This window comes from Sciurus carolinensis, chromosome 18 (genome assembly GCF_902686445.1).
Source record: "Sciurus carolinensis chromosome 18, mSciCar1.2, whole genome shotgun sequence".
Classification (NCBI taxonomy): domain Eukaryota; kingdom Metazoa; phylum Chordata; class Mammalia; order Rodentia; family Sciuridae; genus Sciurus; species Sciurus carolinensis.
In genome coordinates, this window is record NC_062230.1 from 29,922,313 (window position 1) to 29,950,262 (window position 27,950).

General features: G+C 51.4%; 1 protein-coding gene across 2 annotated transcripts; it reads right to left on the reverse strand.

The window, feature by feature from the left end:
- Positions 1–27,950, reverse strand: Nde1 (nudE neurodevelopment protein 1). 2 transcript variants are annotated; one of them, XM_047533848.1, is made up of 9 exons: positions 27,817–27,950; positions 19,906–20,030; positions 18,577–18,730; positions 14,018–14,166; positions 5,830–5,966; positions 4,510–4,689; positions 3,014–3,105; positions 1,984–2,135; positions 1–1,099 (listed from the first exon to the last, which is right to left on the reverse strand). In XM_047533848.1, exons 2-9 carry the CDS (start codon positions 19,986–19,988, stop codon positions 1,015–1,017), a joined length of 1,032 nt encoding a protein of 343 aa, XP_047389804.1. In that variant the 5' UTR covers positions 19,989–20,030; positions 27,817–27,950; the 3' UTR covers positions 1–1,014. The 2 variants fall into 2 exon arrangements, with proteins under 2 accessions (XP_047389804.1, XP_047389805.1); XM_047533849.1 differs by lacking the exon at positions 27,817–27,950 and adding an exon at positions 24,372–24,517.

The following is a 27,950-nucleotide window of genomic DNA, read 5'->3' on the forward strand; positions in this document are numbered from 1 at the left end:
TGAGTCCCTCCTGATTTTATTGTTCTTTAGAAAAATAAAAAGTCCGTCTTTTACTAATACAGGTTAGGAAGTTTTAGGGGGAAGAAATCCAGCCCCGCGGCTGCATCTCCAGACCCGGGCAGCACCTGAGACGCTTTCTTCCTCTCATGGCTAGTTTTGCTGGTTCTTACAGGACACAGCTGGGGCCACCAGGCTGTGTGCGGTTCCCGTGGCTGGCACCTGCCTGCCACCTGTGTCCAAGAGCGGGAGGCTGCTGCGTGGCCAGCAGAGGAGCAGACACACCGTGACCCGGGATCCGCGACGGCTCCTCCCTTCTCCCTGGGCCGGGCGATCTTGCGCTCTCCTCTCACGTGAAGGCTGCCCCGGTTACTCCATGATGAGCTCCTATTTCCAAGTCCTGTTCTCAGGGCTGTGCCCCAGGGTCCCAGTGCAGATGTCCCTCCACACCAGGGCAGGGGCCTCAGGGAGACTAAGGGTCAGCATTTGGCAGAGGACAGACTTCCCACAGACCCCGATCAACCTGGCAACGACTCTGAAACTCCAAGACTTCTCTAAAAACCTCGAGAAAGGCAGTTAAAGCCCCAGGGGTCCAGGATGGGGTGTCCGAAAGGCACGTGGGTCTTCCATTCTCCACTCCTGGAGGTGAGCTCAGGGCGTCTCGAGGCACAGGAGGGTCTGTCCAGGAAGACAGCTCCGGGGAGAGGGGCCGGGCAGTGCATCCGGGTGAGCCCAGATCCCCCGTGGGGGACCCCGGACACGAGAAGCACCTCTCAGGGCCGCGGGCCTTGGGCAGCCAATCACCCTCCCTGTCACGCCTCCCAGGGGCCCACTTTGTCCCCGCGCACACTGACAGTGGGGCTAGGGACAGAGACGTCATTTCATGGGGACAACACGTGGGCCCCAGGGAACAGCCTCGGTGCAGCACAAGCCAACCATGGTGACGGCCGGCTCTCGTTTCTCACTAACTTAAAACACCAGCAGCCTGGCGAGCAGGGGAAGCGGGCTCCGGTCAGCCTAGAGCAACAGCTTGACCACCCCGGGGGCAGGAGGCGAGGAGGAACGCGAGGGCGGCTTCCCGAGCTCCGAGCGTTTTCCCAACCTTCAGACAGAGCAAACCAGATTTAGTAGACGGGACGGCAGTGACAAGCGGACGGCACTGGGGCCCAGAAGGTTCTAGGAGCCAGTGGCAAGAGGGGGCATGGGTCTGCAGGGTCTGAGTGTCCCCTACCATGAAATGAAGAAAGGACACTGGCTGCCTGGCCCTGCGTGCTCAGGCCCCAACTCGGAAGACCCCTACGAACGTCCGCTTCTCACCTCTCAATTAAGTTGGTGGGGGGAGGGCTGCTCAGAACCCAACCCAGGGCTGTGCACGCCAGGAGCTCAACCCCAGCCCCCAAATTAAAAATTTCAAAAGTAAAAAAAACAAATTCAAAAACAAATCTGCTTCTAGATTCCGGAAGCTGAGTGCATGCCAGGGGAACCCAAGCTTCCTGTCGGGTGTCTGCCACAGACCCATCGGCTCCAGGAGGATGGGGCTCCTCCTGGGGATCCTGAGTGCAGGTGGCCCTGGTTTCCCTCAGGCAAGACAAGCAGTGGGGCTGTCAGAGGTCCGAGCTGCACTTTCAGTCGGGAGCCTAGGCTGGCCAGAACTCAGCTGGTCTGTCCCTTTAGGGCCCTGAAGGCACTGCAAGCTTAAAGGAAAATCTGAGAGAAGCAGAGCCAGCTCACAGGATGAGGGATCCACACAGGACATTCCCAGGGCGTGACCCATGTTGGGGCTGCAGAATCAAATTATAGCAATGGCCCCCTTTGTGGCCGTTTACCCAAACCAGGTGCCACCTCATTCCGCATCAAGGAAAAGAGCGGAAGGTAAGGTCCACTGAAAAATCCTACAACTTAAACACAGGGGGTAATGGGGTCAGCGTCTCCGCCTAGGTACACACATGCCCCCACCCTACCGAGAGCATATCGAAAGGCACTGACCCTTTGTCGCCCAGAGGTACGCTGGTGCCGCTTGTCCGTCTGTCCCCGCTGTCTCGGTTCTTGCTCCCCCGTCCCGAGGCAGGGCCACCTGTCCGGTTTGGGGACTGATCATACACGAAGTTCCGGCAGGATGCGAGTTTGGACTCCAGTGCCTGCAGAGAAGTGAGCTTTCATCTCCCGGAGAACAGGAACCCCTCTCACCCACCGAGCAGATGAAGCAGTGTTTCGGAGGTGGTTTCTGAGCATACCGCAATGGAATTCCCAGGGGTGGGGTGGAGGAACCACTCGCCCAAGTATCTGGGAGCTTCCTGAAAACCCGCCAACTACTTATTGTCCAACTCTGAAATCAACTTCTGGAGCCGGACACTCTGGTTGACCTTGCGGAGCCTGCAGAGTGGCAGGCAGTTTCCACAAGGATTTGAACGTGCAGTAAAGGGACCCCGAGGAAACCAAGGGGCAGTGAGGTCACCTTGGGCTCCTTGGTACTCTGTGCTAAACACTCAGGGACCTGCTATGAACAGAAAGTCAGAGAGGCCAAAGCCAAGGCCTTGGAAGGAGTGGCGAGCTTCTGTGAAGCTGTAGCTACCAACATGCATGCGTTCTGCTCAGTGACCAGCCAGCAGGACAGAATCACAGGGCCTCTCGGGCATCGTCTTTAGAAATAAAAACCAATTACAAAGATGACCTGTGCTATTGCATAAGCACGACAGAAGTCCTCCCTGTGGTGAATAGAAAACCTGGAAGGTCATGTTGCGATCTTGTACTGAACTCCCTGAGAAACCAGCAGGACAGCCATTTTCAAACTGCCCTCGGTTTTTTTCATAGTAAGAAAAACACAAAACGATTGTCCTGACTGAAGGAAAAAGGGTTCAAGGCAAAAAAGATACACTCAGGGTCGAGGGGAAGACTGGTTCTGAGCTCTGGGGAAGCTGAGGATGCTCAGGGGTGCTGAAGGACTAGCCATGGGGGAGAGGACCTGGTGACAAGCCCTTTCAGGTGTCCCGAAAGCGTCCCAGGTGCAGGGCCTTACCCCTACTTTCCGAAGCAGGTCCCCCACAATGTTGAGGGCTGAAATCCGGGCTGCGGGCGTGAGGAGGGTTCCGCTGTTGGAGCTGTCCAGACCTGGGTGTGCAAAGGGAAGGGCGTGTCACACACCGACTTCAGTCCCTGCTCGGACACGTCCAGATTTGAAGCGGTGTGGGAGGGGAGGAAGCTGCGGCCCCCTCTGTGACCCCAGATGCCACCTTAGTCATCCGGGAGTCAACTGACTGACACGCCAAGAGTGCTGGATGACCAGCTCTGAGTCCTTGTGAGGACTACACTTGGCATTTATTTTTACACGTTAATTTTTTCAAACAAAGCCAACAAAGTTCTCTCGAAACCCTAGGAATTCCATACAGCTCAGCACCAGCACCTGGTCATGCATCTAGCTCTTAACATCCACCCTGTAAATGCAACACCTACAGAGGAAGTGAGTCAGAGCAAAAAGCGCTCTCCTCTGTAGAGACCCCTCCTCAAGGTGGGCTCTGTGGACCAGCCGCAGTGTCAGGCCCCAGGAGCAGCCGACTCCGAGGGGCACATGGAGGAGAGGTCAACTCACCCCCAGGAGTCACGTTCAGACTCAAGTGTGGGAAAGCGCTCCTGGCTGGGGTTCTGGAACCCACTGTCCCTTCATGGCCAGGGGACAAGCTATGGGCGAAGCCTGTGGTACAGGGAGCCCCGGAGCCAGCCTGCCTGGGTTCCAATCCCAACTCTGCCACTTACTTCTGAGAGATGTCAGGCAGGTTCCGTGACTCAGGGCCTTGGGCTAGCAAATGACATCGAGGGCCTGAGGCGAGGCCTCTGCAAGGCCATGTATGCAAAGTGCTTCAAGCTCGGTGGTCAGCAGACGCTACACACTCAGTGACTGTCCCTCGGTATCTGCAGTTAGTGGCCAGATCAGGGTCTCCCAGTTAACAATCAGCACAGGGGCAGAATTCAAACTTCCCTGGTTTTGCCGCCGCACAGCACAGGTTTCCTGGATGTACTGCTGGACCCACCAGGCTTTTGATTTTTGAGATGGGGGTCTTACTAAGTTGCCCTCCAACATGACTCTCCTGCTTCAGCCTCCCAAGTTGCTGGGATTATAGGTTTGCGCCACCAGGCCCAGCCCACAGTGCTTTTTGTCCACGATGTTTTTTAAACTTTATTTGGGTATTAAATTTGGGGGGTTTCATAATTGAAAAAGAGGGTTTCTGGTGAAGAATGGCCACATCTGCGTTACTGAGCCCACATTCCTTGTAGCAGGAGTGGAGTGGCGGCTGCCCCCCTAGATAGGCTTTCTGTTCTTCACCACGGACTCCTCCACTCCCTGTTGCCTCACGTCCTGGACACTCCCCTCCTTCATCACAGTGCCCAGCCATGCTGAGTATCCCAGACTGCCCCCAGCAGCCTGGCCCAAGTGCCCTCAGCCAGGACCTGCCCCAGGTTCTCAGCAGCCAAAGCTCTGTGGAACGAACAACCCTCCTGGATCCTCCATTGCCTTACCGCGTTTGAATGTCCCTGGTGTGTTTAAGCCAGAGCCGGGTCCCCGATGAGCTATAGGAGTGGATGGCACGGAGCCCGTGGCCTGCACAGCTGTGTCTGTCCTCTCGGCTTCTACCGAGCTGGGCAGGGGCGTCCTGGGCTTCTCTTGCTTCTGCTGCACAGCCAACTCCTGCCGCAAATCTGCACCAGGAAAAGAATGCGGAAGTGGGAGTCCTTGCTTTGGGGTGGGAGGGGGTCAGGGAAGAGAGCCACGGGTGTAAAACTCCAGGAGGAAGCCCCACATGGAGGGAGACCCTCGCCCCCCTGCCTAGCAGGTCTGCAACCGCGTGATTTGGTTTCTGAATATATACTGAGCATAAAATACATGTGGTTTTTATTAAGCACAAATGGAAGTGGCAGCACCTCCTGTCACTGGTTCCTCTTGCTGATGGTGAATCATGATGGCCTTTCCCAGGACCATGGTAGTATCTAACCCTCGCTTCATCTTAACAAATGTCTAACGTTCCATAAACTAGACCTAAGTCACTTCACGATGGCTGACACTCCTTATCCAGAATGCTCGGACCAGAAGTGCTTCAGATCTTGTAGCTTTTTCCAATTTTGAAACATTCGCACAGATTTGACTGGTGGAGCCTCCCTAATCTGAAAATCTGAAAAGGTCCAAAATCTAAAACTTCAACATTCAGTGGTACTTTTTAAACTCGGAGGGTTTTGGGTTTTGTTTTGTTTTAAATCCCCTACCTACTGGCTACACATCAGAAATCCAATCACTCTTATATATAACTAACTAGGACTTCAAAAAAAATCTCTCCTGGGCCAACCTAGACGTCTCACGTATACACGCGGAGGTAAGTGCAAAAGCCTGAGGTCAGGAACTGCCGCGCTCACGCTGACAAGGGTCCCCATCAAGCCACAAAAGGCCATTCCACTGGCAGGACTTTCCTCCCCACAAAACTCCTGTGCTCCTACTGGGGCTCGAGCCAGCTTGGCTTGGCATGGATGTTGATCACAGACTAGGAACCATCCTTCCTGGAATGAATTCTGCTGCTGACGCAAAACCCAAAGCAAGGCCTTAACGCTAAAGCTATTTCTGTGAATACCAGTCAGGGGTTTACAGACGTATCTACATACTGATGACAGCTGACCATTCTCAGACTGGGGAGGGACCAGGGTGGTCCCGGTCCTCTGCCTGGCTGCCTGCGTGCAGAGAGGGGTGCAGATCTCCAGCGAAGACAGCGCTGGGCAAGGCCATCAGGCAGGTGCTATACGGGCAGAAGAGAGAACCACCCCAGTGAAGTCGCAGAACAAGGCCCTCCTGACCTCTGGCTTCGTCCTTCAGTCGCTGAACAGACTCTAGGAGGTTCTCCTTCTCATCAAGTTCACTTTCCAGGAAGGCATTTCTTTCAATGGCTTGATTCAAGCGCTGCTCAAAGTCTTCCAGAGACATGATCGTGGCTCTAGAGAAGAGAAAAGCAAAGTTATCCCAGAGGGCAAAGGGCAGCGTCCATCTGGTAGGTACGGACCCAGGAGGCATGGCGGCCAGATACACCTGGGCACCAGAACCAGCAGTGGGCTTCCTGCATGCCACAGACCAGCTAGGTCCCCGAGCCTCAGCTCTTCACTGCAGAATGGGAATCAGAGGTGGTGGGGGGGGCACCAGAACTAAGGAAGGCCCTGTCCACACAGCCCCTAGCAACAAGCCAAGGCCTCGTGAGGGCGCCATGACCCACTGAGTCCTCAGAGTAGCCAGCTCCACCTCTTGGAAGTTCACAATGCAAACTAGAACTGAGGCTGCCTGGTAAACACTTATGCAACTTAGTAACGTGCATTTAAACAGGTAGGAGAGACCAGCTCCATTACTTGAGGAAGTTCTGAAGCTGCCAACAATCACCGTGACAGAGAGGGCGAAGGTCTCCCCGGAACCCAGTGCGAAGCCACTGAGAAGTGCCCCCAGAGGATGTGCGCCTCTGTCCAGCTGCTGGCTCCGCCTCCCTTTCCTCACGTGAGGCAGGGGCGGCAGGGGTGTCTCCAGGTGAGAGGGGGATGAAGGCGCAGGAAGAGCACAGAGGGGCTCCGCACGGGGGCTGGGCCAGCCAGGCCAGCGATGTCGTCTTGGCAGTGCGGGGCAGAAACCCAGGCCTCTCGCATGCGGGGCACACGCTCGCACTGAGCTACACCACAGTCCAGCGACTTGTGTTTGTGACCCCGCATTCATCTCCAGAGGCCCTTGACCATCCTGCCTAACTACGTTTCCTGGTGGCTGGAAACGGACGTTCGGAATGGACACCGACACCAAGCTCCTCCGCGTAGGCCAGCATGTCCTTGTCCCTTCACCTGCAGGGCAGGCCTGGATTCTTCTACAGGTTCCATGTGGAGTCATGCTGGACCTACCCTGGGAGGGTCTTTGGAAGAAGCAAGTGGGATAAAGTCACCAGAAGAGGCTGATTAAAAGCCGCAAAGAGATCACACCTCGGAGCACAATACGGGAACTGGTTAAAAGCCCTCAGGATGGCGTCACACGAAACTGAAATGACAACACACCCAGGGATCCTGTGACAAGAACATGCAGGGACACAGAACGCTGCAGGGACACAGACGTGCTGTTTACGGTGCGGAAGACCCAGCATCACGAAGACATCAGTCCTCCAAAAGTTAATGCGAAACTTGTTACCATTTTAACAAAAATACAGAGCAGGGGAGAAGATTTGAAAGATCACGTGATGATGAAACAAGAATGGGCGGGAGAGCAGCTGGGGGTGGCTCAGTGGTGAGCACCCTGGATTCAAACCCTGGTACCAGAAAACCCCCAGGCGGCCTCAGGGAGCCGGCTCTAGCAGGGCGGACTCACGCGGCTCTAGAGCCTCCATAATGAGTGACAGCAGGTCTGGACACGGGTCCAGAAGTAGAGGCAAATATAACCACGCGACGTGGTACAGCGGCATCACCCACCACTGGGGAAAACATGGCTGAGGGCAGCCACTGGAAAAGGTGAGGTTGGATTCCAGCCTCTTGGCGCAGCCCAAAACACACGCCACCCAGGTCAGAAACGCACACTCAGACTTTGCTCTCAATGGCCTGTTTGGTTCTGGAACGACGGAGAACCAACCTCAGCAGCATGCTTGCCACTTCCGGTCCCAGGTCTGCAGTCTTGCGACTGCGCATGACCAGCAGGGTGGCATCGGTAACACTGGCAAGCCAGGTCCTTCAGAGTCACCACGACCACTGCGGAATGTGCTTTCGAATAAAAGGTGAGCGTCCTAGTGACAACCCAAGTTAAAATTGTTTTATGGGGGGCTGGGGTTGTGGCTCAGTGGTAGAGCGCTTGCCTGGCATGTGTGAGGTACTGGGTTCAACTCTTAGCACTGCATATAAATAAATAAAAGATCCATTGACAGCTAAAAAAAATTTTTTTTAATTGTTTTATGGGCTCTCCATGTTGAAATTCTAGCTGTCAACTGATTTATCGTGTTGGAGAATTTACTCTAAGAGTAAAATGCCGCAGTGATTAATGACTGGAAGCTGTTAGTGCCATGTCCTGTTGAGAACTTGAAAACAAATAGGGAAATCATTTTCTAGGCAACATGGAATAAGAGATTTATCAGATAAAAACACATGGATGATAAAATTAAATCCATTTTAATCTCTGTGGAAAGTTTTGTTCTCTTAACACTTCTGTATGAAGTAACTTTTTGAATTAGCATCTGCATATCAGAGAAAACATTTGGCCTTTGGTTTTTTGGGATTTGCTTATTTCACTTAGCATGATATTCTCCAATGCATCCATTTACCAGCAAATGCCAGAATTTCATTCTTCTTTAAAGCTGAGTAATAGCCCGTGGTATATATATTTTTTTCTTTATCCATTCATCTGTTGAAGGGCATCTAGGTTGGTTCCACAGTTCAGCTATTGTGAACTGAGCTGCTATAAACATTGATGTGGCTGTGTCACTGTAGTATGCTGACTTTAAGTCCTTTGGGTATCAACTGAGAAGTGGGATTGCTGGGTCAAATTGAGGAATGTACCTTTTCCCCACATCCTCGCCAACATTTATTGTTGCTTGTATTCTTGATAATTGCCATTGTGTATGATCTATCAAAATGTATAAATGCATTCTATTGTCATATATAACAAATTAGAACAAGTAAAAAAAATTCTTTAATTTAAAAAACTATAAATAAATAAAATTTAAGGGATGTGTTTAAATTTAGTGAACTTCCAATAAGGCCCCCCAGTCTTTCAGGCCATCTTGCCCAAAGTCCCCTCCTCAATGAAAGGTGAGTCGCTACTTTTACAGGTGTGCAGCCGAAGAACAGTAAGAAGGACCAGCCGGTGGTGCTGAGAACATGTTGCTCTTGCAGCCAAATGTGCTGTTTCCCAAATACAACTGTTCAATGTCCATAATAATGTCAACCTTAATGTCACAGGTTTCTGGTTTTTTTTGTTTTTTTTGTTTTTTTTTTTTTTTAATAAAGCTTTGGCATTCTAGAAGTTCATGCATCCTGAAATGGTAATTTGAGCCTCTACTTCATTTGATTTGCATCTTTATTGAGAGATAAGACAGAGAAAGAAAAAGAGGAGGGAGAAAGAAGGAGGAGGGGGAAAATATACTAGAAGAAAACTGGCTAAGAGCTTCTAGAGCACAGAAGGCCATTCTAACCATGACCGACTAGTGAACTGGACTACGCAGAAGTCAAACAGCTTACGCGCAGCAAAGACAACGGACAAAGCCAGAGGCAAATAACCAGCTTCAATACTTTCAATTCTTATCAAATATATAAAAACCTCTTGAAAATAATGAAAAACAAAAAAATCCCCACCAACCAACCATCCAAAGGCCGGGCTGGAGACACAGCTCTGTGGTACAGTGCTTGCCTAGTACCTGTGGGGCCCGGGGTGTCTCAGTCCCAGGACTGCAGGGAAAAGTTGCAAACCGTCTAGAGAAAAGGAAATAAAGTAGTTCTGAAGAATAGGAAAAGCAGCTCAGAATGCAGAAATAAGCCCATTGCTCACCTGTTAGGAAGAAATCCTGAGCTTGACACAACCACTGTTAGCGAAGCTGTTTCTACAACAGTCCTTCACGTACACCTTGTTTCCACCCAAATCTCATTGGTCAAAGCAAGTCGCAGGGCCACCGGAGTCAAGGGTAGGTAGCACATTCCGCCCAAGACAGGTGTGCGTGAGGTAGGAAGGAGGACGCAGCCGGGATGCTGGGAATCACAGGAGCGTGGAGGAGGACCCAGCAACACCTGCCCAAATCACACTGTCACCGTCCTCAGAAACCACGACTCGGTTCGTGGGACGCTATTCCACATCCTCACCTTCGTCTGTGTAAGGTCCTTCAACACAGCCGTGCTTACCAGTGTAAAGGACCGAAAGTAAAGAGAGGTCCATCCAAGGGAACCGGGTGAATAAATCATTACGGTATCGTACCATACGAGACCAACTATCCGACAGACAGAGCGTACATAATATTCTGGGGGGTGGGGAGAACAGAGAATGTTCTGTGTCCTACAACACTCATCTCCAAGATCTATTGTCATATGAAAAGGCAAGATGTATACCAGCACGTGCACAATGCTCTTTTATGGTTTAGATGGGGAAAAGGGATAAAAAGAACGTCTATCTTTACTGGCTTGAATTTGCATTTAAAAAACCTACTCCTTTGTATGTTATTTCCAAACTGCCTGATGTACTACCTTGCCAGGGGAGGTGCATCACTGGTCCCAATTCTTCCTCCTCCTCCTCTGAATCCACACCCTTTGACTCAGCATGACCATGTGACTCGCTCTGAAAACCCACACGGGGGGTGGACAGGACAATGTGCCAGTGACTTGCCAGCAATCAGAGCAGGCTTGACCTACTGCATAGCCACAGTGCTCAAGCCACTATGGTACTGGTGGAGCAATTCACAAACTGTACCCTGGACCAAACAGACAATCCAGAATTAGGACCCAGGATATACAAGAGATTAGCATAACCGTCGATTTCAATTCAGTGAAAAAAAGATGGAGCATTTAATCAATAGTGCCATTAAAAACTGGTCATTCACCTAAAGAAAATACAGTCAAAACCATACCTTGTCCCAGATATAGAAATAAACTCTAGGTGAAATAAGGCAGTAAGTGTAAAAAATTAAACAATAAAAAGATCTTGCAAAAAGAGAGAGGAAATGAAGCTATAAAAAGAGATGACTTAAAAATGGAAAATATCTGTATGGGAAATGATGGACGAAGTCAGGCAAAAGATTATTTTGAGCCGAGCACAGTGGCTCATACCTGTATTCCCAGCAGTTCGGGAGGCTGAGGCAGGAGGATCACAAGAGCAAGGCCAGCCTCAGAAACTTAGCAAGACAGTCTCGAAATAAAATGTGAAAGGCTGGGGAATGTGGCTTAATGGTTAAGCACCCTGGGGTTCAATCCCTGGTGCCTAAAAAAGAAAAGTTATTCTGGAAAAAAAGAAAATAATTTCAATGCAGGACAAAAGGTTAATACCAAAAACGAACAAGAACTCTGACGAATGGACATGAAAGGAGGTCCCACTTCGATAATCCTGAGCCAGTTTGTATCAGACCAAACCTCCTGCAGATCATGAACTATAAACTCTGGATAAAATGTGCAAAAACAATTATTGGAAGGCATCGGCAGAACCTCAGAAGGAAATCAACACTTAGGAGAAGAGACCAGAGCTGGGGAATGTTGCCCATTTCCAAGCTTCACACCTAACGCCCCAACGAGAGAGATCCAGCAACGGGGAAAAGCCTCAATGCTGCATACAGACTCCTGGCACATCTCTGGCAGATCCCTAAACCACATGTGCATGCAGCAAACTCAAAGCATCCATTAAGGCTTAAAAAAAAAAAAAAAAAAAAAAAAAACCCAACAGATTTCACTTACTGCCCATCACATGGGAGACAGTTTGGAATGTAAATTCCGCCACATTACACTTTAAAAAAACAGACCAAAAAAATAAAATAACAACAACAAAATTCAGTCTCTCTAATATGTGAATCGCAATGTCCAAAATATTACCCCAAATTACTAGACTTGTAAAATGCAAGAAAAATGTGACCCAAACTCAACATAAAAGGCAATCGCTGGAAACCAAACCTGAGACGACCCAGATGCTGGAAAAAGCAGAAAAGAATTTTAAAATAGCTCTTGTGACTATGCTCAAGGATTCACAGAAAGAAATCTCAGTAGAGGAACAGAAATTATGTAGACACACATATGAACCAAATGGAAATTCTTGATCTGAAAATAAAATATATCTAAAATCAAACATTATTTGATCCAGCTTAACAGCAGATTGGAGAAGAAGCAGAAGGAGGAACTCTGTGAACTTGAAACTGGAACAACAAACCTTGTGCAATTTGAGAAGCCATGACGAAAACACTTATTACACACACACACACTCAGGGATCTGACAGTATCAAAAGGACATGTGTGTAACTGGTATCACAGAAGACTAGGACCTAAAGAATGGCAGAGAAAAATTTTTGAGGAAAGAGTGACCAAAGTTAAATTTGGCAAAAGACAAATGTATAGATTAAACAGCTCAGCAAACCCCCGTCAGCGTAAGTACAAATAAAACCTCAGGCAGGCGCGATGGCACAGGAATCCCAGTGGCTCAGGAGGCTGAGGCAGGAGGATCACGAGTTCAAGGTCAGCCTCAGTGACTTAGTGAGACCCTGCCTCAAAATAAAAAGGGTTCGGGATGTGGCTCAGTGGTTGAGCACCCCTGAGTTCAATCCCTGGTATCAACACGCGTGTGCGCGCATACACACACAGCTAGGCGCCTTCTAGTTCAACCTGAACACCAAGAAACAAAATCTGATAGCAGCCAGAGAAGACAATGCTTCAAACCCAGAAGTAACATAGGCATGACCACTAACTCTAACCAGAAACACACCAAAGACACTGGAAATCATCTCAAAGGTGCTAGCAGGAAGACAAAACAAACAGAAGTCCTGCCAACTCAAATCTCCACATCCAATGAAAATATCCTTCGTGAATGAAGGCAAAATAAAGATATTTCCAGATAAAAGTTACACCGCCAGAAATCCTAAGGACGTTCTGAAAGGTGGAGGGACATGGAATCAGATGGAAAGAGCTTCAGAAATTAACAAAGCCCACCAGAAACCGTGAATGTGTGGGGACGCTATTTGTCTACCCTCTCGAATTTTTTTTTTTTTGGGGGGGGGGATACCAGGGATTGAACTCAGGGGCACTCGACCACTGAGCCACATCCTAGTCCTATTTTGTATTTTATTTAGAGACAGGGTCTGAGTTGTTTAGTACTTTGCTAAAGGCTGGCTGAGGCTGGCTCTGAACTTGTAATCCTCCTGCTTTGGCCTCCCTTATATGTGTTTTTTTTTTTTTTTTGGTGGTACTAGGGATTGAACCCAGGCCTTGTGTATATGAAGTAAGCACTCTACCAACTGAGCTATAGCCCCAGCCCGCAACTTTTTTTTAACAGTTAAATTTTTTTTAAAAAATATATATATGTATATAGATTTTTTTAGTTGTCAGTGGACCTTTATTTTATTTATTTATATGCAGTGCTGAGAATCAAATCCAGTGCCTCACGCACACCAGGCAAGCGCTCTACCACTGAGCCACAACCCCAGCTCCTTTTAAAGCAAAAGTTGTAACAATGTAGTATGGATTCCTCCATATTTGTAGATGTAACAGATCTACATATTTGTAACGATGTGACAGATTTGTAGATGCAAAGAAGGAAGAGATACAATATCAACTTCAGTAGGCCGAAAAATTGGAGATGTGCAGTCACCCCCAAAGCAACCACTAAAAAAATAACATGAGCCAACTTTGGGGAAAAGTAAAATGTTCCGTATCTCAGTAGGAGTGTGGGCTACGTGAAGGCATGCATTTTTCAAAACTAATTGAACACTTAAGATCTGTATATTTCACTGTAATTTATAAATAAATTGCTAAATTGTATGTATTTATGGGGTACAGAACACTTCTAATATTTTTAAAAAGCAGGAGTTTTCTTTAAATACAAATGTACCTATAGTCTGAACAATTCTCCCATAAATATTGTGATCTGCTAAACCACAGAACATCAGTTCAGGAAATAGTGTTTTGTTAATGTGCTCCTTTCCTTCCTACCTCAGGACCTTAGCACAAGCTCATCCTTCTGCCTAGGATGCTTTTCCCTCGATTTCTTCCCTGGATAACAGCTATTCCTCCCTTTAGTCTTAGCCTAAATGGCATTTCCTGTGGGAGACTTTGCCCACCTATCTCCCACCAACGGCCAAATTACTTTATCCTATTGCAAGTCCCGTAGTACCCTGGCCTTCAGCACTTCCTGCTGTACTTAATGGGCTCTTCCTTGCCTGCTGTCCACTTCCCCCATGAGACTAAGATCCCAAAGGGCACGGGCTCTCTCCCGCTCACTGCCGAGCTCTCTACCCATGGTGCCTGGTACCCACTTGCTGGAGCGAGGAACGAGGCTCCCAGGCCTGCCCTCCCGCTCCCGACCCACCGCTTGGCTCTTTCCAGGTCATCGTTGGCTTGCTCCAGCTCCCGGATGTACTTCTGCAGCTGGTCTTTAATGGCTTTGGTCTGAGCCAGATCGTCCTCTAAGGCCGAGATCTGCCGGTAGCCTTCGGAATGCTGCAGCTCAAACTTCTCCTGGAGGACAAAACCAGAGCGCGGTGAGCGACCGGGTCTGCCCTCCTGGCTTCTCCTTACACGCGCTCCTGGATGCACGCTCCCCGGAGTGCACATTTGCTGCTCCACGTGCCCCACCAGTGCCTCTTTAGGGGGTCCCTCTCCATCACCCCCAGGGAGGCAGCTGCAGACACCTCCAGCTCCTGCCTAAGCTGCCTCAACAGCAGCTCTCTCCAGCGTGGAGCCCTGAGGGGGTGATGGACAACACGGGAACAGGTAGCAGGCGTGTCCCGACCAAGCGCTGCGGCCACTAGCCGCGGGCTTCCTGCTCCCATCCCCCAGCACCTGGTACCTGCCCACCCCCAAACCTGAGCCCTACAGCCCCCGATCTTCGGATAGGCCACTGAAGGCGTCCGGGGACAGAGAAAGTCCCTGCGCCACACTCGCCCACCAGGGTGACGTGCCAGCCTTCCGCACCCTCAAGGAGCATGTCGGGAGCGACCGGAGCCTGTGCATCACCGTCAGAGGAGGGTGCTGGGTAAGCAGCGTGACAAGCGCCCTCTGATCCAGGGACGTCCCCTGCAGCATGGGGAAGTCACAAGGAACTTCTGGGCAAGGAGGGAGGGAGAAAAGGAAGTGGAAGTGAAAATGACGTCATCGAGTCCCAGAGGAAGCTCGGGCGACTGGCCGGTGCTTTCCGAAGGCAGCAGGGGAGTCGTCTCAGTGACGGGCTGGGCCCACTTGGAGCAGGCAACGCTGACTGCACACTGATCTCTGGGCCAGCTCAGAGATGTGGGCACTGAGGCTCAGTCACTCAGCCAGCCCAAGTCCACCGGAGTGGACGACCAGCCACGACGGAGCCCAGGCCACTTGGGCTTCACCTCTCGCGAAGACATTAGCCATCCTGGCAGAACCCGTAATCCAGCGACTTGGGAGGCCGAGGTAGGAGGATCATAGGCCAGACTCCACGATTGAGCGAGACCCTGTCTCAAAGTAAAAAGTACTGGGCATGGAGCTCAGTGCTGGAGTGCCCGAGCACGACCCCAGGACCAAGCACAGTGACGCTCAGCAGCCCTAAGCCACGTCATTCCAGGTCACCAAGGTACCGATCACGCCTTCTCCTGCTTTTGCTCGTCTTTCAAATTCCTTTTCTGCATCAAAACAGCCCTCCTTGACTTTTATTTTTATTTTTTTGCGGTGCCAGGGATCAAACTCCAGTCTCCTGTGTTAGGCAAGGGCTCTGCCACCGAGCTACCCCCTCAGCGCCAACCCTGCTTCCTCGACTGGACAGACACAGGAGGGAAGACACGTCCCACTAGAAAGGCCAAGGTCTGCTGTGCAAGTTAAAAACAAAGGCTCGCTTCTCCTCCGCTGGAACCAGTAAACAAAGCTGTTGCTAGACACAGTCCGGACGCGCCAGGGGGTGACGTCATGGTGCCTGGGCCACAGCACAGCCGGTTATTCACAGGGTGATGACAGGAGGGCATTCCACGCCCTCCTGCGGCCGGGGTCCCTGCACTCTCCCGTCCCTGGCTGGGAGCAGAGCGAGCACAGGCAGAGGCAGCCCGGCCAGTTCCCAGGCCTGGATCCGGCAGCCCTGGACCCTTTATCTGCAGCCATTTCCAAACAAAACACCATCCGAGGTCATCCACCTCGACTCCGACACAGGTTCCGAGGGGGCAGGGGGTGGGCTCCCACCCTCCAGATTCAGCTGGTCTCCTCTGAACGGTGGCAGGACAAGCCTGTGCCGTCCTGCTGTGCCTTCACTTGGGGCCTGAGGAGGAGGAGGAGCGGTCAGCTGACGGGCATCAGTAGATGCTGGTTTGATCCCTGCCAGGCGCTGGTATTCAACGCGATGAATGAGCCACTTGTCAGGAAGCCCTTCTCTCTTAGGTGACGGACAAACATTTCCTGGTGGCACGAACCCTTGCTCTGAGGTGTTTTTCTTCCCCACTGTGGGCTTTGCGTCTCCATGCCTGCCACGTGGTTGCACTGCAGGTTCAAGGGCGCAGCCTTGAGGCAGTGCATGCCTTAGTAACCAGGTGACACAGCCTCCACGGGGCACCCCGCAGTCCCTGGCTCCACACAGCTTGTCCCTGGGTTCCCCTTTAAGTCACGACCTAGGATGTTCCTCACTGCCCACGGCAGGGGTCAGGCTGTCAGGAGAGAGAAGGTGGGCCTGGTGCAACCCGAGCAGCACCCGAAACTTGGCCTTGGGCATCGGAGGTAAGGGGACGAGGCAGACGGGACTCGGCTCCCTGCTGGTGTGGGCGAATGCAGGCCTGGTGTGGCCAAGCCCACCCCTTCCCGAGGGAAGTCAGAAACCCAGATTTTTCTACAAATCTTAGGCTTGGATATTAAATATTTTTTAAAAACCTAAAAACTACTGAGAGGAAAAACTGCAAACATCTGAAGTCCAGTTGAGGATAAGCTGGCTGCAGTACTCGGGGAAAGATGTGTAGACATCTGCAACTCACTTTGAAGCACATCAGAAAATAAGCTGGCTGGATGGGGAAATGGAAGGCAAGAGGCAAGGGCGGGCGGCGTCACGGGAGACCAGGGGGCGGGTGCCAGATGTCCACTGGAGAGTCCCTCCCACTTGCTGTGTGCTTGGAAGCTTTCAGGGTAAAATGCTGGGGGGAAATCAGCTAAAGGGTCGACGAACGTCCAAGGGCCAGACTGGCCGGCTTGGGCTCTCAGAGAGGACTTCACCGTTTAGCTTCCAACGTCCTAGGACCTTTCCTGTCCCATCTCTGAAGCCCCAAGGCATGTGTTGGTCTTTTCTCCCAGGCACCAGGAAGACCAGGATGCCCGACTCCTCGTCCAGGTCTGAGACAGGTCCTGGTGAACTTCTCCCACACGCCCTGGCCCCTAAGCACCACAGTGCTGGCTACACACACAGACAGACAGACGCACACCCCTCCCAACCCCAGCTGAAGACCCTCTCACCCCGCCACAAAGCCTTCTCCAGCCCACACGGCTCTTCCTCTCTTAGAAGGCTCTGATCAGGAGGAGGAGACAGAGCACCATCTCCCTAACTGCTCCATGGCATTAGGTTCGTCTTCCCAACGAAGCTCCCAGAGGGCAGGGGCCTCCTTTCACCAGCCCCGGACACACACTGCAGGGCTGGCTCTTCCACCAGCGGCTCATCGAGATTTCTACGGACAGGGAGAGGGAGGACGGAGGAAGAACTGGGGACTGCGATGGGGCGAGTTACACGCCATGCAAGTCTGATTAGGTGAAAATGAACCCCACTCTTGCTGGGCTATAATGCACTAATAAGAACATTTTTAAAAAATGTTTTCAAATTTATATGGAGAGAGAGTGGCAGACAGTCACGGCAGGGCCTGCCCGGAATCACTGAGAAGTACGCTCTGAGAGGGTGTGGAGGAGAGCTGGGCAGGGAGGATGGGAATTGCCAGGTCTGTCTGGTGTCTGTGGAGCTGGCTTGGTGGTCCTGACTGGCAGCCAGGGCTGAGACCAGTCTCTGGGGCACAGCATGTCCCCGAGGGTCATCTGCTAAGCCCTCCAGAATGTGCAGCAAGCACGATGTTCACCCTCCGGAGAAAGCGGTTCTCCAGCACACAGCCACGTCTGGAGGTTTTGGCTGTCGCGACCCTGGAGATGAGGAGATGCCACTGGTACCCGGTGTAAGGAGGCCAGGGCGCCATTAGATATCCGCGGTGCACCGCGGGGGCCACGTGTCAAGACAGCAGTGGCCCCTCCTCCACGGGGACACGGCCAAGCATTCAGCTAGGCCCCGACTTCAGACAGCATGCGATCCTGTGCACCGGGTGTTTTATCCTCTGCACACACACCTGTGATGTGGTTTAACTCATCAACTTTAAGAAATAACAGTAAAATAGAACAATTATAATATACTAATAAGTTATTTAAAATTGTGTAAGTCTGGAATTTTCCATTTAATATCTTCAGAAGTAACTAAAACCATGAAAGTGAAACTGCAGATGGGGGCAACCCAAGGGCCGCACTGAGATACGTCCTGGACTGGCACCGACCAGCGGCACGCTCCAACAGTGGACCCGTCCCATAGGCCCTTTAATGACACCCGTGAGCTGCGTGTGGCCGGGAAGCACTGAAATGTGGTACGTGTGACCAAGGCATCGAGTTTGTTTCTTTTCATTAACTTCCATTTCAACAGCTGCCTGTAGCTCAGGGTTATCATCCTGGATAGCACAACCCTGGGCCTCGTAATGACAGCAATTCTAGTGACAATCCAACATCCAGAAACATCTCCTTGCCAGGTGCCTTGTGAAATCGGCACAGGGCACCAAGGAAGGCCTTGCGGCCACACATGGCTTCTTCCCAGAGCTCCAGCCACCAGGGGCAAGAGTGGGATGACCGCCCCTCCCCCACACCCACTCCCCCAGGCTCCTCCTCCTCCCGAGCGCTGGGCCCCCAGCCCCTCACCTTGACAGTTTCCAGCTCCAGGCGAAGGCGATTGTTCTCTGACAAAAGGTCTCGGTTCCTGGATTCGATCTGCTGCAGCTGTGTCTCCAACTCGGCTTCATATTCTCGGCTCCCCTCTTGGAATTCTCGAAGTTCCTCCTGTGTATTCTCTGCCCTGCAGCGGAATCCCCCAAAGTCAAACAATAACTTACTGAACACCTACTAGTGCTGGTACCGTGCCCATTAGTTCGGTACACGGATCACCTCTTTATTCAACTGACATTATTTCCGTTTTACACACAAGATGAGGTTTAGGCAAGATGAGTAACTTGTCTAACATCACACAAGAAATCAAACAGAACTTGGAACGAACTTCCACATACGCAGCCCCAAAGTCATTTCTTAATGAATTCACTTTTCACTCATCCATTCAGCGTATATTTTTGAGCCCAACATGTAGTCAATATAATTGAGATTTTGTATCATCTGCAGATTTCATAAATGTTACCTCCAAAAATTGGACACCTGATAAATGTTAACTTATGATACCAAGATAGTCTGGCTTCTCAGTCCTTAAAATTCAAGAGACTTTTTCCCTTCAAAACCAAACAAGCTGAAGCTGGGTGCAGCAGCACATGCCTGTAATCCCAGCGGCTCAGGAGGCTGAGGCAGGAGGATCACAAGTTCAAAGTCAGCCTTAGCAAAAGTGAGGCACTAAGCAACTCAGTGAGATCCTGTCTCTAAATAAAATACAAAATAGGGCTGGGGATGTGGCCCAGTGGTTGAGTTCAATTCCCAGTAAGCAAAAAACCAAACCAAAACAAAACAAAAAACCCCAAACCTGAATAATCTTTAAATCAAACTAAGAATAAAGAAATTAGAGGGACTAGAATAAACCTCCATGTGAAGATTGTAAGAGTCTAATAAGGAAAAATACTGAACTCAACTCGAACACCTCCAGATGTGAGCACTGGAACGCTGGTCTCAGATTTTAAAATCTGCAACAACCGACTTCACTAGGCACAGGGAAAAGTTCTTTCCTCACATTCCCATTTATAGCTGAGTAGCTGCGGCATCTAGAACTGATGAAAACCCGCGCAGACCCTAGGTGGAGAGCCGTGTGGCAGGTGAGCAGCAGCTCCGCGGCGGCCTCCAGCTCTGCTCCTCGCTGGTCGTGACCCTGGGCAGGGCGCTGCCTACCTTGAGGCTCGCTTCATCTATAAAACGGGGTGACAGTGGTTCCTCAAGGGTGACTTTGAGGTAAGGGAAGCCCCTCACAGCACAGGTGCATACAGGGCCTGCAATAATTCTCCCAGGAAGAAAAGGCAAGGTGAACTCTGCAGGACTGACCTCTGCTTGTAGGTCATCGCCAAATCTTTCCAGTAGCTGGCTTCTTCCTCCTCAGAGCCAAAAGTCTTTGCTGAGTCTTCCATCGTGAAAACGGGGACGAGATCACTCTTTTTTTGGCATGGTGTCTACGAGAGAAGGTGTCAAAGTTATTGCCCATATTTGGGTAAACAGCTCATCTTGAACAGCAACGACAAATTCTTGAACTTCATACTGGATCAAATGATAAGTTATTGCTCCCAAACAGAAACTAAATCCAAACAAAGAGCCCACCTGTCCACTCCACGGATTAAGATTGATGTATACCACTCCATGAATGTTCACGGAGCACCTACCATAGGACCCAGGGATCCACACAGGATGTCTGCAAGAGCCCCGCCTCCCCTCACAGCCTCCTGAGCAGAGATGTGAATTGTCAGCAAACTCCGTGGTGAGCAATGACACACATGCACAGGACACTGTCATGCGACACGTCACATCTATCTAGAGCACAGACTTTGGTGTGTTTGGACATATGCATGATCAGAGAAACCCCCGCCACAGTGAAAAGAAGCAGCATTTCTGCAGCGCCCAGGACACTCAGGGAGGCCCCACCTCAACCCGAGTGAGGAAGAGCCTCCCGGACAGGGATGGCTGAGCAGCACGTGAATGAATGCAAAAGACGAAGTTGGAGGACAAAGAGGCCACGGAACAGAGACGAGGAGAGACAGTCAGGCTGAGGCGCTGAGGAAGTCAGGGAGGCGGAGGCGGAGGCGGAGGTGGAGGCGGAGGCTGAGGCTGAGGCTGAGGCTGGAGGCCAGGTGGATTAAAACAGGAACTAAACCAGTGGGCTTTGCTGACACATTAAGGAACGGGGGGGGGCTGGGGCTCAGTGGCAGAGCATTTGCCTGGCATGTGTGAGGCACTAGGTTCCGTTCTTAGCACCACGTAAAAATAAATAAAGGCATTCTGTCCATCTACGAGCACACAAAAAAAAATGTTTTTAAATGATAGTAAAAGAAATGTAGGGGCAGCCCCCTCTGCTTCCTGCTGCCATGAGGGGGCAGCTCTCCTCCACGGTCTCCTGCCTCCATGCTCGGCCTCACCTCGAGCCCAGAGCAACGCAGTGTGCCAACCACAGACCGAACCTCTGAAACCGCACCCCAAATAAACAGTTCCTCCTAAAACAAAAAAAGAAAAATCTAGGCAGGGTGGTGCACACCTGTAATCCCAGCGACTTGGGAGGCTGGGGCAGGAGGGTCACAAGTTCAAGGCCATATCTCAAAATAAGAAATGAAAAAGGGCTGTGGATATAGCTCAGTGGTGCAGCACTCCTGGGTTCAATCACTAGTACCACCAGAAAGAGGAAAAAGAAATGCATTAGTAGCGGGACATGGTGGTGCATACTGTAATCCCAGCAATTCGGGAGGCTGAGGCAGGAGGATGACTTGGGCTCAGTCTGAAGCCAGCCAGGACAGCATGGTGAGAGCTCATCTCAAAAACTAAGTAACTTAAAAAAAAAAAAAAAAAAAAAAATCAGGATTTGATGATTTATTATATCTGAGAGCACAGAAAGGAAAGGAAAGAAGACGGAGGCATCTCCTGGGGTCCAGCTCTGGCAACCAGGTACCTCAACTACCCCCATCACCAAATATGGAAAGTACCAGAAGGAAACCTCTAGCGTGGGTGGGAGATTACCCCAGTGTGGGACATGTCTGGTCTGACGCATTCGGGACACACTCAGACGCAGCAGTGAACCTAAAACTCAGGGCCGAAATCTAAGCCCACGGTATACACTTGAGAGTCAGGTGGCTGTAGTGGGCTCTTCCCTTTTTCTTGGACAGAACCCCGAGTCTCAGGAGGCCCACACATGGAACTTGGGGATGCCAATGCTGGAAAGGCTGCAGAGAGAGAACCCAGGAGGAGGGGCTGTCCCAGGAGAGGATGGCGACAAGGGGGCAGCAGGAGGGTGCAACAGAGAAGCCGGTGAGAGCTGGAAACATCCAGGACACTGAGGGACACGTCAATACCGCGGCCCACGCCCGAACTTCCACGCTGTGCAGGAGGAGCAGGAAATGACACAGGAGAACCTGGCCGGGGAGGAAGCTGCAGGCATTCTGGAGAAGAGGGGACATAGGAGCTAGGAGCTGGGGGGCTGGCTGAGGACCCGCGCTGTTCCAGTGGAAGTCAGAAGCCAGCCTCCACCAACGCTGAGCTCGTGATTCCTCGACCTCCTGCGGGTGACCTCTTTTCTTTCTCTCACGTCCTAACCTAGCCTGAGTTCGAGGCCCCAAGCTTGTCAAAAGTTTGTTGGGAATCCACATATGACGTCACCCAGGTCCCTGCGAGCACCTAGGGAGCTCGCAGGCCCCTACACATCCTTGGAGAGGGGAGCCTGGGCAAACCCACCCCTCTGCAGACGTGAGCAACACACTGTATTCTGGTTAAATACAGATCATTAGGCTCCTCTCGCCCTGATTTTTACCCCTCCCATAATGCAGAGAAGACACACCACTTCCTCCCCGACTCCAGCCCTGCTGGGGAAGTTTCCCCGAGAGCTTGGGCCAGGCAGAGGGGATGGATGTGGCGGAAGTGGCTGACAGATTCTTCTCCAGCCGCTCATCCTCTCTTCCATCTTTCTGTGACAGCGCCCCAGCCGTAACCCACCCTACTCTCCCTGCACGTGGCTTGTGGATTCCACGTCACACTCTGGCTCTGGGAGGTAACCTAGGCCTCCGGCATCAGTGACCGGCTCAGGGATGGCCGAACCCACGCGGTGCCATTGACCGTGCAGCAGCTGGGCCGAACCCAGGCGTGAGCCGTCGACAGAGGGACCCGACCCAGGGGCTGAACCAGTGGCTGACTCGGGAGCCGGATGCAGCCAAGGACCGGCTAACTCCCAGGCCCTCCAGTGCCCAGGCCTTCTGCACAGCTACCCAGGAGGACTTTCCGCTGGGGCTGGTCAAGCGGTCGGTGGCAAGCCTGGGGCTGCCGGGGCTCATCTTGCTGTCACCATGGAAGCCGGCCTGAGAGGGAAGCTAAGAGCAGCACTGCAGAGAGACGGGGTCTGACAGAGCTGCCGCCACCCAGGCCCCCAGGCCCCGGGGATTTAAGGACAGGAGAACCCGTTCCCGGTGGTGGCTGCACTGCTCAAGGTTGGCTCTCGGCCACAGACCAGACCTACTGAACGTGTGCAGAGACGATCTTATTTGCTCAAAGTAAAAAAGATAGCGTATTGGTCCACATGTAAAGGGTCAAGGTTGGCCTGGCTCAGACCCTCAGCCAGTCGCTGAGCTGGCCTGGGTTGAGGGTAACTGACCGGGCCAGGCACAGCGGCCACACCTGTAATCCCAGCAGCTCGGGAGGCCGAGACAGGAGGATAGCAAATCAAAGCCAGCCTCAGCAACTGAGCAAGACCCTGTCTCAAAATAATTTAAAAACAAAAAAACCCCACTAGGGATGTGGCTCAGTGGTAAAGCACCGCTGTGTTCAATTTCCAGTACCAAGAAAAAAAAAAAAAAAAAGGAGGGTCACTGACGTGTAAGAAGGGGTCAATCCAGATCCAACACTCTGCTCCAGCTGTAAGTTCATCGAGGCCAGATCTCATCTACCATGTAGTCACCAAACCAGTTCCATGACATCAACAGCTCAGAGCTCATGCATCTCAGATGAGTACCACATGGCCATTAAGACAGTGGTGACCCCACGGAGGCCAGTCTCAGTTGTGTAGCACAGAAGGCAGCACACAATTGAGTGAGGCAGTGCAGGGCTAGGATAGAGAATAACTACTCTGGAAAAAATCAGGTACAAGATCCCAGGTCATCAGTCCCCTGCTTACCTCCCTGAACATCTCCAACCTCTCCTACCTCTGTGTCCCAGGCACACTGTCTTTGCTCTTCCCTAAACAAACCACATGTGCTCCCACCACAGGGCCTTTGCACCTGCTCTTCCTTTGGCCTGGAATAATTTTGCCTCAGGTCTCTGTCCAGCAGGCCTCCTTCTTGCCATTTAGCTCTCAAGTGAAACGTCGTCCTTGAAGGGACCATATTTAAATACTCTATCAACACCCCTTCCAACTTACACTATGCTACCGAGGAATGTCAGTTTTTGAATAGAAAGTTGTTTGTTTTTAATTCCCAGGGCCTATAACAGTGCTTGGCATTCAATGAATGGGGAGATGGGAGAGAAGCAGATTGGACATTAACTGCAAGGGGCTGTGAGGAGAGGGGAAAGCAGGAAGCAGGGGCCTGAGGGAGGAGAGAGATGCAGAGGCCACTCACATCTGCAAACCCCACGAAGCTATCACGGAACCCATGGCAAACCCAACTGGCGACTTGAACGCGAAGGGGCTGCAGAAGATGCCACGTGGGAAACCCGGCCCACCCAGGGTCATGTGATAAGCAGTATCCAGCACAGTTACTGAAGCTCAGTGGCCTATCCTGCAGGCTTACAACAAGTAAGTTTGGAAAAGGGCTTCTTAAGACAGTTACCTTGGCCAATGAGGCTTAAAATTTAATCCTCGGGAAAGGAAAGGAGGCGAGATGTTTCCAGAGTTGATGCCATGCTGGGTGGGTGGGTCTAATGACAAGCAGGACAGAGAGAAGGGTCCAGTCTCGACCTTCGGGGACTGAAGAGAAACCACGCAGACACCTGGGCTATGTCACAGCCTGCACAATCCTATACGTCAACTAAAGGACAAAAGGCACAGGAATGGATTTCAACCCAAACCCCATGCATTCTAAAAGCAACACTTAGGGAAGAAAAAGAAACAAATTCTAAAGGCAGAGGGAAGAAGTAACAGCTGCACTTAAACAGTGCTTAGTTGAAACAGCAATCTTTAAAAATATATATGTGTGTACACATCTACACAAACACACACAAACCAGGGACTGAAACCATGACTGCTTAACCACTGAGCCACATCCCAGTCCTTTTATTTTGAGATGGGGGTCTCACTAAGTTGCTCACTAAAAGTGAGCTGCCCTTGAACTTGTGAATCTCTTGCTTAAAGATATATTTCCTTTTGCCATTTGGAACTGGCTTGGAAAGTCCTGTGGCTCCACTCTCTGCCACAGAAAGCAGGCATGATGACTTGCAAAGGCTCTCTCCTTCCAGGACTATCTACTGACTTTGACCTTGGCCTTCTCCTCGCTGCAGCCTGGGTATTTTACAAATTCCTTTTAAAGGACACCAGTCTCTTTAGGCTGTTCGACCCTAAAAGGTAGGCAGGCCAGGTGATCACCGTTTCCTAGAAGCAGATGGTAGAGCAGAAACATTGTACACATTGGCCTCTCTAAAGGTGCAAGTGAGTGGTAGAAGCAACCAGACCCAAGTCCAAGGCCTTGCAGGAGTTGCCGACAGACAGACTGGAGGTCAGATTCTCTCATTTCATTTGGCTTCTGGTCCTCTGAAAGGCACTAGAGTAGGCAGGTGTTTGTTCATAACTGGTCACAGCATACACAGCTTTGTACCTTCTACCTTAAAAGTGGCTGCCGTACTCATTTATTTCATCTGTGTGCAGATCATCATGCCAACATGGTCCAGTAGCTCTGTGGACCAATCTGATGGGGACCTCACATATACATGCTACAATGAACAATAAACTAGGACCCAGGGACACAAAGACTGTTTGGCATCACTTAGCACTATACCTCCTATAAGAATTCATTTCAGCATGTTTTGTATGATTAAATTTAACAGGAATGTCTGCAAATACACTGGAGACACACACCTCTGATTTCAAAACTTTGGAAAAAAATAAAGTGGTCCCTGTTGACTTTCCTCTGAGCAAAGAAAGTCAGCACAGTTGGTCAGAAGTGATACACAGGTAGGAACCACCTGGAATTAACTGGCTGGCTGCCCTTCTCCACCCAAACTCCACATCCTTTCCAATCAAAACAAATGCAAGCGCTGAGGGGAAAAGGAGGGAAGAGAAAGAAGCTGGCAAGTGTTCACACATGCACCGACAGCCTTGTTACCACGCAGGCAAAATCCGTCAAGCGTCAGCAAGCCTGGTGTCTCTGTGCCTTCAAGGTCTATAATGATCTACCTACAAAAGTACAGAAGCATGCAGGGACAGGTGCTCAGGGATGCACCCTGTCATTCACGAATGTGGAAAACCGGAGAAACTCAAGTGTCAGCATAAGACGGACTGGAAAACCGCAGTTGTTAAGAATTCCAGGTGCTAATGCAGAAGAAAGTTTTTGGTGTGTTTAATAAAGAGTGCTGTTCTTTATCTTCCTCTCTCTGCAACACAGATAGAAAAGGATCTGGAAGGAAGTGCCAGTGTGGGGGTAGAGCAGGCCCCAAGACAACCACTAGTACCTGACACACTTCTTTACTGTAGACTATTACAGTAAGCCTATGTCATTTTTGAAATTTTAAAAAGGTTACTCTTGGGGGAAAAAAAGAATAGCTATTGTTCCAGAATAATTTTACACCACTGAACCAAGATGCCAGGGAATATTTTCCTACTTCTTTCCCTCCTCTATTCCTTTTCAATCACTTCTTGAATGCCTACTAAGTGCAAGGCACTGCGGGGAGAGGCAGACAAGAAGCAGTACTAGCTGCAGAGACAGCTAACCTTCTGTGCACAGACAGGACTAAGTTAGGGAACTGTCTTGCAAGGAAAGGGAGTGTAACCTCTTTGGGTTCACAAGTTCTAAGGCAAAAGAATACATCTTGGAAACAAAAATAACATACTAATAAGCCAAGTTAGGATACTATTATCCAACATGGGATAAAATACACCATTCAGAGACCCCTGAGACTACAAGGGTACAGATCATCAGCATCTAATACAACACAAAAGACACACACACTAGGAGGAAAGACTTAAGTTTCAAAACTGGTTAAATACCAGTGCGGTGGGGGGGGAGGGGCAGGGTGGTCAGATAACAAGAGGCTCTGGGAGTAGGTGGTATCCAATTACTCTTCAAAGCACTCTACCCATGTCCTAAAATGCCATCCCAGCCCAGAGTACACTGAAACAAAACTAGTCTAGAAAATGACAAACCTGGGCACAGCACATGCTGCCAAGGCCCTTTCTTTAGAAAGGAAGTTAAAAGGGGCCTCGGGCTAAAAGTAGAAAGAAAGAGGCACAACCTGGTACGAACCCTGGACAAAGAAGACTGGGGCGCTCGGGCTCTCCGGAGGCCGAGAACCTGAGATGACTTAGAGAAGATAAAGTAGCTGCCCCCAAACAGTGCCAAGGTGATGGCGGGGTTTCCCATGACCTCGGGGAGGCAGGCGAGCCCAGCCGGCATTGAAGCTGCGGAATACCCGTTTCCATCCTTTATCCAATCCTGCCCCAAAGTGCTGTCCGGAGAAATCTGAACCGTCCGGCAGCAGAGATCTGAGGCTGCTCCAGACTCGGTCCCCAAGGAAGGGAGGTGCAACGGGGGGTTGGAAGGAAGCCTGCACTCGGGGGTGAAAATGGGGTGGGGACATGGGCACGAAGGCGGAGGTGGCGCTGGAAGTGAAGGAATGAGGGAGACTGGGGGGCCGCAGAGAAGCAGGGGCGGGAAAGGGCGGGTGGCGGGATGGAGGGCCGGGAAAGAGACGTGGGGCGTCTAGGAGGCGACCTCGAGGGAGGGAAGAGGGCAGAGCCGGGTTGGGGGACGAGGAGGGCGAGGCTGCCTAGGAAGTCCCGCGGGAGGGCGGGCGGGCGGCGCGGTGCGGAGAGCAGCGCAGAAAGAGAAACAAAGTTGGCCGGAACAAGGCGCCGGGCGGGGGTCGCGGTGCAAGGGCGGAAGTTAGGGGGGGGCTCCGGGAAAGCGGGGTGCTGGGGACCGGCGAAGCCCGGGCAGCGAGAGGGCGCGCGGGGTCCCTGCGAGGAGGCAATGGGTGCGGCCCCGCGAGCGCGGGCGGGCGCGGGGCGTCGCGGCGGCGGCCCCGGGGCGCCCAGCACTCCGACCGGCTGCAGCTCCCACTTACCCGGCTCAGGCGCCCAAGACCCGGCGGCCGGGGCGGCGAGGGTGGCGCGGCCCGGGTCTCGGGTCTCCGCCCCCGCGCTCGCGGCCTGCGCCGCCCATTGGCTGCCGCGCCACGGGTCCGCGTCCGGCTCGGCC

Coding starts and splice junctions, on each gene's coding strand:
- Nde1 (XM_047533848.1), bottom strand. CDS start 19,988: ATGGAAGACTCAGCAAAGACTTTTGGCTCTGAGGAGGAAGAAGCCAGC. Junction 18,731..19,905: donor GCGATGACCTACAAGCAGAG/GTCAGTCCTGCA, acceptor ATTCCGCTGCAG/GGCAGAGAATACACAGGAGG. Junction 5,967..14,017: donor GACCTGGAAAGAGCCAAGCG/GTGGGTCGGGAG, acceptor TCTCTTCTCTAG/AGCCACGATCATGTCTCTGG.